This window comes from Trachurus trachurus, assembly GCF_905171665.1.
Source record: "Trachurus trachurus genome assembly, chromosome: 6".
In the NCBI taxonomy this organism is placed as follows: domain Eukaryota; kingdom Metazoa; phylum Chordata; class Actinopteri; order Carangiformes; family Carangidae; genus Trachurus; species Trachurus trachurus.
The window spans coordinates 3,640,411-3,651,657 of NC_139897.1; the positions used below are offsets into that span (position 1 = coordinate 3,640,411).

General features: G+C 43.6%; 2 protein-coding genes across 3 annotated transcripts; one reads left to right on the forward strand and one right to left on the reverse strand.

The window, feature by feature from the left end:
- Positions 1 to 876: 876 nt before the first annotated feature.
- pdf (peptide deformylase, mitochondrial) lies at positions 877 to 5,152 on the reverse strand. The gene is made up of 3 exons (XM_083973725.1): positions 5,073 to 5,152; positions 3,164 to 3,845; positions 877 to 1,569 (listed from the first exon to the last, which is right to left on the reverse strand). Exons 2-3 carry the CDS (start codon positions 3,792 to 3,794, stop codon positions 1,412 to 1,414), a joined length of 789 nt encoding a protein of 262 aa, XP_083829851.1. The 5' UTR covers positions 3,795 to 3,845; positions 5,073 to 5,152; the 3' UTR covers positions 877 to 1,411.
- A 313-nt stretch (positions 5,153 to 5,465) lies between these two features.
- On the forward strand, positions 5,466 to 10,950 carry LOC310987123 (uncharacterized protein). 2 transcript variants are annotated; one of them, XM_083973295.1, is made up of 7 exons: positions 5,466 to 5,723; positions 6,505 to 6,728; positions 6,893 to 6,994; positions 7,372 to 7,473; positions 8,638 to 8,751; positions 8,872 to 8,980; positions 9,564 to 10,950. In XM_083973295.1, the coding sequence occupies exons 1-7, from the start codon at positions 5,627 to 5,629 to the stop codon at positions 10,880 to 10,882; spliced, it is 2,067 nt and encodes a 688-aa protein (XP_083829421.1). In that variant the 5' UTR covers positions 5,466 to 5,626; the 3' UTR covers positions 10,883 to 10,950. The 2 variants fall into 2 exon arrangements, with proteins under 2 accessions (XP_083829421.1, XP_083829422.1); XM_083973296.1 differs by lacking the exon at positions 6,893 to 6,994 and having other exon boundaries at positions 6,505 to 6,704; positions 7,420 to 7,473.
- Positions 10,951 to 11,247: the final 297 nt, after the last annotated feature.

Here is an 11,247-nt window from a genome sequence, read left to right on the forward strand (position 1 = left end):
TAGCCCGTTTTTACAAACAGTTTGTCTCAAAGGGCTTCACATGTCATCACAACAACATCCTCTGTCCTTAGACCCTCACATCCACTGAGGAAAAACTCCACGGAAAACCCTTTTAACAGGGAAAAATCGGAGAAACCTCAGGGTGAGCAACAGAGGAGGGATCCCTCACCCAGGACGGACAGATGTGCAATAGATGTTGTTACAGACAAGAAAACAGTTTATAACAGAGAATGTGAGAAACATGGAAATGTTAACAACAGCTGAAGAAGGAAGCTTCTGGTAGGGGGGGGCAGGGAGAGCTGGCCAGCTTAATGGGGGGACTGGATGGCAGACTGGTCCATGGAAAGGGAGGGCAGGCCGGTCTAACAGCAGGGGAAGTGTGTGTGTGTGTGTGTGTGTGTGTGTGGGGGGGGGGGGGGTTGCAGGCGGCGGCTGGTGCAGAGAGATGGAGCTCCGGTGGATCTGTGGAAACGCAGAGAGAGTGCGAGACACCAAGGCCAAACTACAAAGTACAACAGAAAATGAAATCAAATCTTTGTGTAGGTGATAAAATGGCCATCGGTTTCCTAAAGGCAAACTTCAGGTATTTGGGCATTTTGGGGCGAAAAAAAAAAAGACTTAAATGACTAATCGGTAATGAGAAGTAGTTATTTTTCCATTAATAAATAATAATTTTAGCCCTAAAACCAATAGATGAGATTTCTGTCAACACAGCACAAAAAAGTGCAATGGAGGACCAGGGGAGATGTCTGCTCATGTCTGGGACATGTCCCGAGTCCCTTGTCCAGATGTGACCAGGTTCATAGTGACTCCATTCTCAGTGCTGTGAAACCGGCTGGTAAAAATTATTTTCCAAATAATGACTGAAAATCTTTGTACAAATAACTTTAATTACAACTTATAAGCATTTTGTATTTAGAGGAGCTGAACAGACAGAAGTCATTTTATTGACATGAGACAATAGTATTTTCCCTTATTTTTTCTAAATGAAAACATATGAGTTATGATGGTGTCAGTCATGATTCACTCATTTTATCATGAAAATATCAACCTTTTTGTTGATCAACTATCTGGTGGTCCACAAAACTTTTCTCTTTTCGTTGCACTTTAAAGTGGTGGTCATTTGCTTCTGAGTTTCTTCCCTGCACCTTCCGGCAAACCCTCAAACAACACTTCCAGTGCTGGATGGTTCTTCATGTGAAGCACTTGATCCTGATACTCGGCTCTTATTCAAACCAGAACCAGAAACCAAAATCAGTCATTTTTCACATGAAAGCTTACGTAGAAACAGTGCGCTCAGAGAGCAGATGAAAAGCTTTCAGCCATTAAGATGGAGAAAGACTTCTGTTACTGCAGTCTGCATCCGTTTTACGGTCAGTCTTAATGTAAATGTCTGGGATTTGTCCTTTTTCTATTCATTGTGCGCGTGCCAGTTGATGTTGATGAAGGTCTTGCTGTCCATGCGGTCGATGTAGAGGACCCCATCCAGGTGGTCCATCTCGTGTTGGACGATGCGCGCTGGCCAGCCGCTGGCCTGCCACGACACAGCTTCACCCTTCTCATCCAGACCTGCAGGATCAGTGAGCAGGACAAGAAAACACATCAGCAAAAAAAACCCTACCCTTGAAGGTATGTCATAATAAGACATAGAAAAGTTACGATCACATCAGGAACACAGTGTAGTGTCAGCATGCTCATTAACATCTGCAAGCTGTTAGCCCTGCGGCTCCCTTGGTCCATGCATGTTGGGTCCACTGTCGTAAAGAACCAATTGAACCGCCCAAAAAGTGGTCCAACATGACGAACCTGTTACGATGCTCTACTCCACATCTAGGACCTTCACATTTCTGGTGTTCAGTATATTGTTTTCCACCTGTAATCTGAGGGAAGCCCAACAACTACCAGGCCACTACACACTAGTTACACTTTTCCATTCCTATATAGCATCTCTGTTTGTCTCTTACTTTCTGTCCCTCACTGCCCCCTTGACCCACTGCCGTCTCTGGCTCTCACAGGAAACTCCTCAATAATGTGTGATAGCCTAGTTCTCAGGGAGGGATGGTGACGCTCACAAACTCATACAGTAACAGTATGAAATGTTCAGCTGCAAGACTTAAAGGAGAATTTCCGTTTTTTACAACCTGGACCTTATTTCTAGCATAAAATACGATCATTTACTCACCCAGACAACTTTGGTGTCATTTGGAGTCGTTTTGACGAAATTAGCCCCAGTGGAGCAGCACGTATATCTGTATAATGCGAGAACATGGGGCAGCGCAATGCAGCCTCTAAATAACACATTATCCGCCGCAAAACTCGTTCATTCACCAATATTTAGTTAGGATACACTAGTGCTATTCCTCTCTGAGTCCGGGGTTAGCTGTTATCAACATCCAGGGTCTGTAGGTTGCCCTACTGACCTCTGACCTGGATGATGTCATCTTTGACCGCGGTGCGGCGCGGCTTGTTGCTACCGCTAATGCTATGGTTCGTTTCTGCGTGTTTCCGACTTGTCAGAACAAAATGAGCAGCTGGATGAAGTTCAGCTTCCACAGGCTTCCTCTCCGCAACCTGGACTCACTAAAGCTCCGGCTAGTTGAGATAAAAATGGACCCGAATGCCGAAGCAGAATGATTATTATCAGAATGAGCCGGGCAGCGGTCGGAGATGACATCATCCAGGTCAGAGGTCAGTAGGTCAACCTACAGACCCCGGGTGTTGATAACATGCCACCACGGGCTCGGAGGGGAATAAAACTAGTGTATCATAACAAAATATTGGTGAAATGAACTAGTTTTGTGGCGGATAATGTGTTATTCAGAGGCTGCATTGCGCTGCCCCGTGTTCTCGCATTATACGGATATACGCGCCGCTCCACTGGGGCTAATTTCGTCAAAACGACTCCAAATGACACCAAAGTTATCTGGGTGAGTAAATGATCGTATTTTATGCTAGAAATAATTAAATTATCCTTTAACAGTGCATTTATCTTTGAAAAAGTTGGTGTTAAACTAGGAAGACAAATGCAGACACAGAAAAAAAGACTCTATTTTGAAACTTCTCTCATGTGCTTTGGTGTTTTACACACAGCAGATATGTGATATGATGACTGAAAGAACACCAAATGTTAAGTCAGCTGAGATTAAGTTATAAACATACGTACCAGACACTTCCACAGACAGGTAGCGAGGAACTGAGGCAGAGAAGCCTGAGATGCTCTCACACGCTTCCTGAAAGCGGGCGGTCCGTCCGTCCAGCACCCTCAGCTGCGGGTTGACGAAGACCCTGAGGGGCTGGACGGAGAGACCGCGGACCTCCCTGGATGCTGCTGAGCTCTCAGCCAGCATCCTCTCTGGATACTCCAGGGCCAGGATGCGGAGCGGTACCCCAATCTGAGGCGCACTCAGTCCCACGCACTCCAGTTTCCGCATTACTTTCACCATGGTGTCGATGACCTTTTGGACCTCGGGGCCTGTCACGGCTGCAGGGTCGACAGCAGCCGCATGCGCACGCAGCACTGGGTCTCCTACCTGGCACACGTGGCTGTATGGAGGAGTGGGAGCGGCTATGATCTTGCGTTTTACGTACTGAAGGTAGGAGCGCACCCTGACGTTGCTGCAGTAAGAGCGTCTGCAGGGAACAGGTGAGCGAGGTGAGACGTGTGGAAGACAGGAGGAAGTCACTGCCGGTGAACTGGAGGAAGAGGAGGCTCGGCAGTGAGGAGCTTTAGATGAACAGAGTCTGAGCCCCGCTCTGGAGAGCTGGAGCAGAGACACACATGACGTTGTGTTCATGGTGGAGCGGCAGCTGGCAGGAAGTACCACATCGAGGGCTGATCCACAGAGCTGTAAGGATGTCAACAGGAGAAGGACACTCAGTTACTTCGTGTTTCTCGCCCTGTATCAAGAAGAACAAACCACATTAAGAGACTTGATGACAATCAGGGGTGCAGATCCGACGTTCTTATATTTCGCCTCTCACCGACCCTCCCAGATCCCCAATACTTCTCACCATCTTCCTTTTCTCCCAGTGTATGGGACTACTTTATGCATGATTAATTGATATGGATGAATATCAAAATATGAAGCCCTAAGATTGAGGGGGTCGTTTCTTTAAATCCTGCTGATATCATCTGTGTAAGAAACTACCCATTCATTTGCACGGTAGTGGAGGAGACCAGAGATGGAATGTGGAGTCAGAACATTGTCAAACATGATTTGTTCCACCATTTCAATCATTTCTTTTTAGATGTGAATCTAAAATGTGAAGAATGTGAAGTCTGAAAATACATTTGTTCAATTTTGAATAATTTGGGGTATTTTTATTGGGGGGGACAATTCATGTTTTTCAGAAATTGGGGGGGACATCTGCACCCATGATGACAATGATGTGTTCACACTCTAATCCTATCATGTTATTAGATGTGTTATTGTTGAACATGGGCACTGATTTGCCTGGTTTCAGACTTAAGCAGATTTCCTCCCATTATTGAGGCTGGGTCATGTTCTTCTGTGGGCCGACCTTTGAGAGCAAGGGCACGGTCCATATTCAGGGGCTGTAGTTTGGGATGTAGCATTCAGATCATCGGAGCTCCATTGTCAAACCATAACATCACAGTGTAGTTGTGCGGACTTGAATGTCCAGGTCACATGCTTCATTTACAGCCACTGTATGGAATTTCAACATTTAATATTGTTCTGGAGTTAATCAAGGTCACAAATCCTATCTCCGCGCAGTAGCCTAACTAATATTAAAATTGCAGATACCAGAACAACATTGTGGTTATTTCACAGTAGCCTACATGTTTTTGTCCCTCATACACTTAATGGTCGGTTTATTACATGGTCAGTTTCCATCATCCGCTCTGCTGTGAACAGCTAAGCAGTAAGCCCCACACCCCCAGCGGGGTAACCTGGTGCTGCTAAACAAGCGCGCCCACTCGACAGCCGCGACAAGGTCCAGAGCTAAGTCCTTAGCACGAGACAATATGAGTTACATGTATAAACACAGAGACAGCTCCACTAACTGAGCGGAGCATTTGCTTGTTTAAAGACGGTGCACGTTTCTATTACCTTGAACTAGTTGTAGAGGACCAACACCTCACACTGTGGACAGGAGACAGTTGACAGGAGAGAATAGCGCCGGAGAGACTGGAACTAGTTCCGGGTCAACGACGTCACACCGGAGAGTGAACTTCACAATAAAAGTCCACATCCAAATTGTAACACACACAGACAAACACCAAACATGATTATGTACATTGCATAGACTGTAAAACATTGACAAAAAATATTGAGTGAAAATTCAAATAAAGTTTTATGATAACATAACATAAAATAGAATAAAATAAAAAATATATAATATATATTTCCACATGCGTTAGTCATTCTCAAACTTTATTCAGAAGAGAGCCATCATCCGTGAGTTTGACCCGGAAGTGATTCCTATGTTTCTCTGTGTCTCTAACTTGAAATGGTCTGTAAATAGAAACTGGATGGAGAACATTTGACACCTTTGACTTGCCGGTACATGCCCGGCATAGTGTATTCATGAACCCGGTTTTAAAAGGTCAGTCGGCCGATGACCAGAGCGTCAGAGCCGCGGAGCCGACGGTGTTGTGGTTGAGATGGAGGGAGAAGAGCTGCAGCTACACAACTTCCCCAAGTTACCAGTGTGGATCATAGAGTATGTCTGGGCTCACAAGATGATGGATATACAAGAAGGTTGGTTGAAAGTTATTCTTACTGAGGTGTTGTCTAGTTGTTACACTGCAGCAACAACGTAACTCGATTGATGTTTTTGTTAGTTAGGCTACTTTGTTACAAGTAACTTTTGTTAAACAAGCTGCAAAAGTTTTCAGTCAGATTATCTATTGTGTGTGTGTGTGTATAAGCATTAAGTACGAGTACATCGTGTTAGTATGGAAGAGCATTAAGCATTAACTGACTGCAGCCAGAAGTTGTTCATCAGAAATTTTGTTTTAACTCATTGGGAATTTGTTATGCAGCAGAGCTCAATTTCAAAAAATAACAATATAACCCCGTAGGTACTCAAAAAACAAACACAACTGTCAATAATAATATACATAGTTAATATTTACATACCATTTAGCCTCATGATTTATGCACTAAATTTCATACCAATTTGTTGCACATGATTGTGATTGCACATGAAAAGAGTGGAAGAAAACCCAGCACATCATAGAGAGGGTGTGCGGAGATGTCCAATACTGCTCATTGTTTTTTTAAAATGAGTTCTGATGCCACATTAAAATGAAAAGTCTCAGCTTTAAACAGTTTCCCTCAAGGGGATTAATGAAGTATTAATGGTGTAATTTGGTTATAATCAAGATGAACCTGTTAGATGATGTGATGTGTTTCTGATTAGAGAGAGAATGTTTCATAACATCACTAACACAATCAATGACTCTCCTGAAATTGACAATTGCCTTGAAATTGAAATCAGATTAGGTCGTGACACGCTTCACATATTTCTTCCTCTCAGTTGTGGAGCCGTGCGACTGGCCTGATGTGGACTCTCAGCCTCTGAGCATCCAGGACTCCTGGAGGCTGCGTGTCGCCTCGGCCCAGGTTTACTCCATAGTGAAGAACAGGGACATGGAGCACTTTGAAAGAGTGGTGAGCTTCCTGGAAACCACTTACAGACTTCTCCCCACGCTGGTGACTCCCATCAAACACATGAAGGTCGTGTTTGGCCTTAAAACCATGGTAAGGCAATGAGTGGTTGTTACAGTCATTCATTCATTCAAAAAGCAAGAAGATCACATTAAACGGTTGCTAAGCACACGTTCTAGTAGCAGATGATACATGGCTGTATTGATGTGCTTCTTATTGATCCACCCCTCTCTCTTGGTTATTGTTGCTCTCTTCAGGTGATTATGTGGATGCTCAGGGAGGATCGAGGGATGGTCCATACTCTGTTTAAAATCTCCCAGTTCTTCCCAAGTAAACTGCCTCAATACCAGGATCAAAGTGTAAGTTTCCTGCATATTTCAGCCAAACACACTCAGTTGATCTTAGATCTGTGTACAAGTCACAGTCACTTAAAGTTGTAGTAATCACTGTTTTGACATTAAGCATGGAAAAAGTGACAACTATTAATATGAAAGGGGTCTGCTGTAGTGATGAAGTATCACCAACCTAACTCTGCAGTTTTACTTAACTCTACAGAGCATTTTAGTCTCTTTTCCTTCATTGGTTCAGTTTAATATAGTATATAATAGTCTGTCACATGACTGATTTGGTTTACTCTTATCACACTCGTCACTGTACATTCCCTGCTCAGCACCCATTAGCAGACAGAAAACTGACTAAGCAGCATCAATAATCCTTTATTGTTTTTCTTGCACAGAACCAACATGAGATGTTCCTCATGAGGAAGAACACCCAGGACTTTAAGGCTCTGGCACAATCTCTTGCTATGGACAAGGACAAACTGGAAGATTATATTAAGGTAGAAAAACAATAACTTATTAGGGACATGAATATCTGTATGTATCCACATTTACCCTTAAAAAGTGGATTGTAAACATGGTAATTGATAGAAAATTGAGTAAATTTTATTTGCACAACTGAATTTTTCTCCCAGTTGTGTAAATAAGCAAATGAAGTTGTTATTAAGTTATTATTGTATCATGCTGCATCCATACAACTAGGCCCAGTCCGTATTAGGCTTCAACATCACATCAAACACAAACTCAAGTCAGCTCAGAATTATTCTCAAAGTTACTACAAGAGGCCTAAAAAAACAACAACAACAAATAGGCCAATACATAAAGATAATGTTATTATTTTAATATATAGGCTAATATTATAAAAAATCTAAATATTTTTATGAAGAGCGTGTCTCACTTTCCATCTCTCCTACAGCTCACCTGCTACTGAGAGTTTTGTAATCATTCACTAGATCATTTTGCACACATGTTAAGAGTCTTCATCCTGCTATGGTTGTTGCAAACTGGGATTATAAGAAAACAACTGGTTCCCAGTGTCTCCGGTCATTTCAAACATGTAGCTCTCAGTGTGTTGAATTAGTCCACAGCACAGGGTTCAGTCTTTAGCCCTAAACTGTGACTCCTTGTCTATCCAGCAGGATGCGCCACAGATCTGCATTATGTATACCAACAAATGTAGAGAAGTTTGAGCAGCAGCATTCAAAAACTGATGTCATGAGAAGTAATTAATGATTTCATTGTTGTTTCTCCTTGTGGCCAACCAGATATCTAATAAACTGACTGAGCTGTGGGTAAAATGCTAGAAAAGTCTTGTTTAGAGGCGCCAAGAGTGAAATTAGACAAAAACGGTTTCCTAGAAATCTCTGGAACGTGAGTATTAAAGTTCAGTAGGTAAAAACAGCAAACAGACAGAAGGGGAACAACAGACCACAACAGCTGGTTTCTAAGGAACCCCATAACACAGTGGTTTCATTTACAATCTGACTGTAAAAAAAACACATTCGCCAAAAAATAACCCAGGTTATAACCCAGGTTTTTTTTTGTACCATTTCACCTCAATACCTTTACTCTCTGGCTTTGGGCATGTGTGGTTACGTCCAATAAAGTGTCTAAACTGTGATGTACATCTCAGTGTGACATGACAAATACTGTCTGTGTTGCAGAATGGGATGGAGACGCAGTACGGTGAACATTATGCCCAGAAAGTAGAGGACAGGCTGCTGCACTATCTTCAGAAGCTGGAGACTGTGTTACCAGGAGATACCTTCATCGATAAGGTTTGTGGGTTTCCAGTAGTGAGCATTTTGTAGTAAGTTTGTTTGTTGCCAAGACCGACTTAATTATACAATTACCTGTAATTATGATGGGAACTTTACACATCTGAATATGTTCACTAGATCTTGAAGAAGGAAAGCCCTGTTACTGAAGAGGAGAAGCTGCTGTTGGAGGTGATTACATCTGACTCTGCAACTATAGCAACAACTCTAAAGAAACTTCTGCACTGCGGTAAGAAAGACCTCCATGTTCACATACACATGCTACTATGCACTACTAATACTTTTGTTGACTGGGTGCTGGAGTTACACACAAAGGGACTAGACTTGTTTAACAACATGATGTGTCACACATAATGCAAATAATGGACAGGACATTTCGTTTCTAACTTTCTGTCCTCACTTATATGATTAATATATGGAAATGGTGAAAATGTATTTTGGTGCAGGGTGTGTGTTGGGATGTTCCCTCTGTTTACAATACTATAGTATTAGGAAATACACCAATTGACAAAAGTTCATCAGTGATGCAGCTGATGTGTTTTTTTTTTCCTGTAAAAACTTTGTGCTTACATTATTACACACAGTGCAGTTGTGTGTAACCAGAATTGTTTGGGATCTGGATGCATTATGCTAATAGAGCATCTCAAACTACTTTTTATTAGACACCTAAGTCATTTTTAGTGCCTATCATGTATTAATTGTGTGAATTCTTTAACATGATACAGATTATTATATTACATGTTTGATGTCAGCTGTAAATTCAATTGCAGAACACACGTTAATCAGAACGTGCTGCGTCTCTGTTCCTTTAGATGTTACTTCCTGTCGAGCAGAGCGTGGAGAAGATGAAATGAAAAGCTCTCAGCTCTCAAAGTCACCTTTACCTGGCAGCTCTGCAAAGACTCCTCTTAAGCTGGAGGGAGATGAAACGGCCCAAGGGTTTCAGTCATTGTCGGAGAGTGAAAACCATTTAGATGTTAGGACACATCAACAAACAGAGGAAGATGGTGAGGTCATCAGGAGGATGGAGGAAGAGAGCAGTGACAAAGACAGACAGGAAAGCAGTGAAGCCGCTCCCTCTCCTCATTTCTGCTCCAAACACCAGCGCTGGGTGAAGAGCATCCTGCAGGAGTGTCCTGTCCAGTGTTCACAGGAGCTGCAGCTTGTGTCATCTTCGCCCCTACTGTTCCTGTCGTCCTCATCCACCTCTTCCTCACAAGATCGTACCCCCTCAGACCTCGTCCCCAGCCCCCCTGACCAGCAGCATCCCCCACCCTCAGAGACCGGCCCCCCTGCTCCGACAGCAGCTCACCTATCTGATCAAGCAAACCCCGAAGATGAGCAGATCTCTGGATCAGCATGTGATGCCTCTCGAATGACAGCTCTACCTCAGACCTCTTCCAGAGACTCTCCTCTGCCCCCGGACCACCCCCCGAACACAACAGCCAAACTGCAGACTCCCCCTGTGCCTCATGATGCATCTACATTACCTCTATCAACCAGCCGTCAGACACAAACTCTACAGTCTTTCTCCAGATTTTCAAGAAAGCACAGGCAGGCAAGCATCACCAGCAGTGAAAACCTTGAGGCTGAACGGTGTGAAAAGGCTCAGACGGCCTCGGTCTGTGCTGCTAATAAAACCCCTGAATCTACCAAACCAGCTCCACAAGTTGTCACTCGGAACTCGAGCAGGCTTCGTCAATCAAAGGCGCTCCAGTGCTCCGACGTGGCCTCCACTACCTCCAACTCCGACGGTGTGGCTGTCCGGTCTGAGCCCAGCCCAGCCCGGCTCAGGTTGTCGCTGCCGTGTCAGGCCGTGCTGCTGCAGTCCGCTCTGCTGCAGCCCTGCGTGAGACTCACCAGGCTGAGCGCTCAGCAGTGTTACCGAGTGGCCGGAGGCAGATCGTCAGCCAATCACGTAGAGTCACAAAGCAGCGACGGGGAGAGAAGGAAGAGGAAGAAGAAAGATGAAGATTCAGATTCCTCTGTTGATGTGTACGCTTTTGACTCTAGTTATTATTCAAGTAGCAACACTAGCGAGGACTCGATTAATGGCGACCCTGATTATAAACCAAACATTAATAAGAAAAGACTGTTGTTAGAGTATGAGAATGCAAGGAGCCTAAAATGAGAACATTGTGATAGTGGAAGACCAATGAGATATTGATATTTGGGGAATTTAAAGGTCACACAATAACAAAATTGCACTATTGTAGCATAAACCATCTCATAGGGAACCACCACATCATGGTAAAAATGAAGTCGTTACTGGTCCCTGGTGGTCAAGCCCCATCATGGTGAGGCTTTTTCCAAATGATCTCAAGAATAGTTGTGTGTTTTTATTTTGCAGTTTCTTGTTCGGACAGACACTAATAAAGCCACACTAGGCTGATACTGACATATTTTTCAGTCTAGCATTTGGTGTTACTGATGAGATGTTACACTCCAACTCCTCTAGGGTTATGATACAGACGAAGGTGCTATCAACAACCTATC

Coding starts and splice junctions, on each gene's coding strand:
- pdf (XM_083973725.1), bottom strand. CDS start 3,794: ATGAACACAACGTCATGTGTGTCTCTGCTCCAGCTCTCCAGAGCGGGG. Junction 1,570..3,163: donor CCTGTCTGTGGAAGTGTCTG/GTACGTATGTTT, acceptor CTGATCCTGCAG/GTCTGGATGAGAAGGGTGAA.
- LOC310987123 (XM_083973295.1), top strand. CDS start 5,627: ATGGAGGGAGAAGAGCTGCAGCTACACAACTTCCCCAAGTTACCAGTG. Junction 8,752..8,871: donor GAGATACCTTCATCGATAAG/GTTTGTGGGTTT, acceptor TATGTTCACTAG/ATCTTGAAGAAGGAAAGCCC. Junction 8,981..9,563: donor AAAGAAACTTCTGCACTGCG/GTAAGAAAGACC, acceptor CTGTTCCTTTAG/ATGTTACTTCCTGTCGAGCA.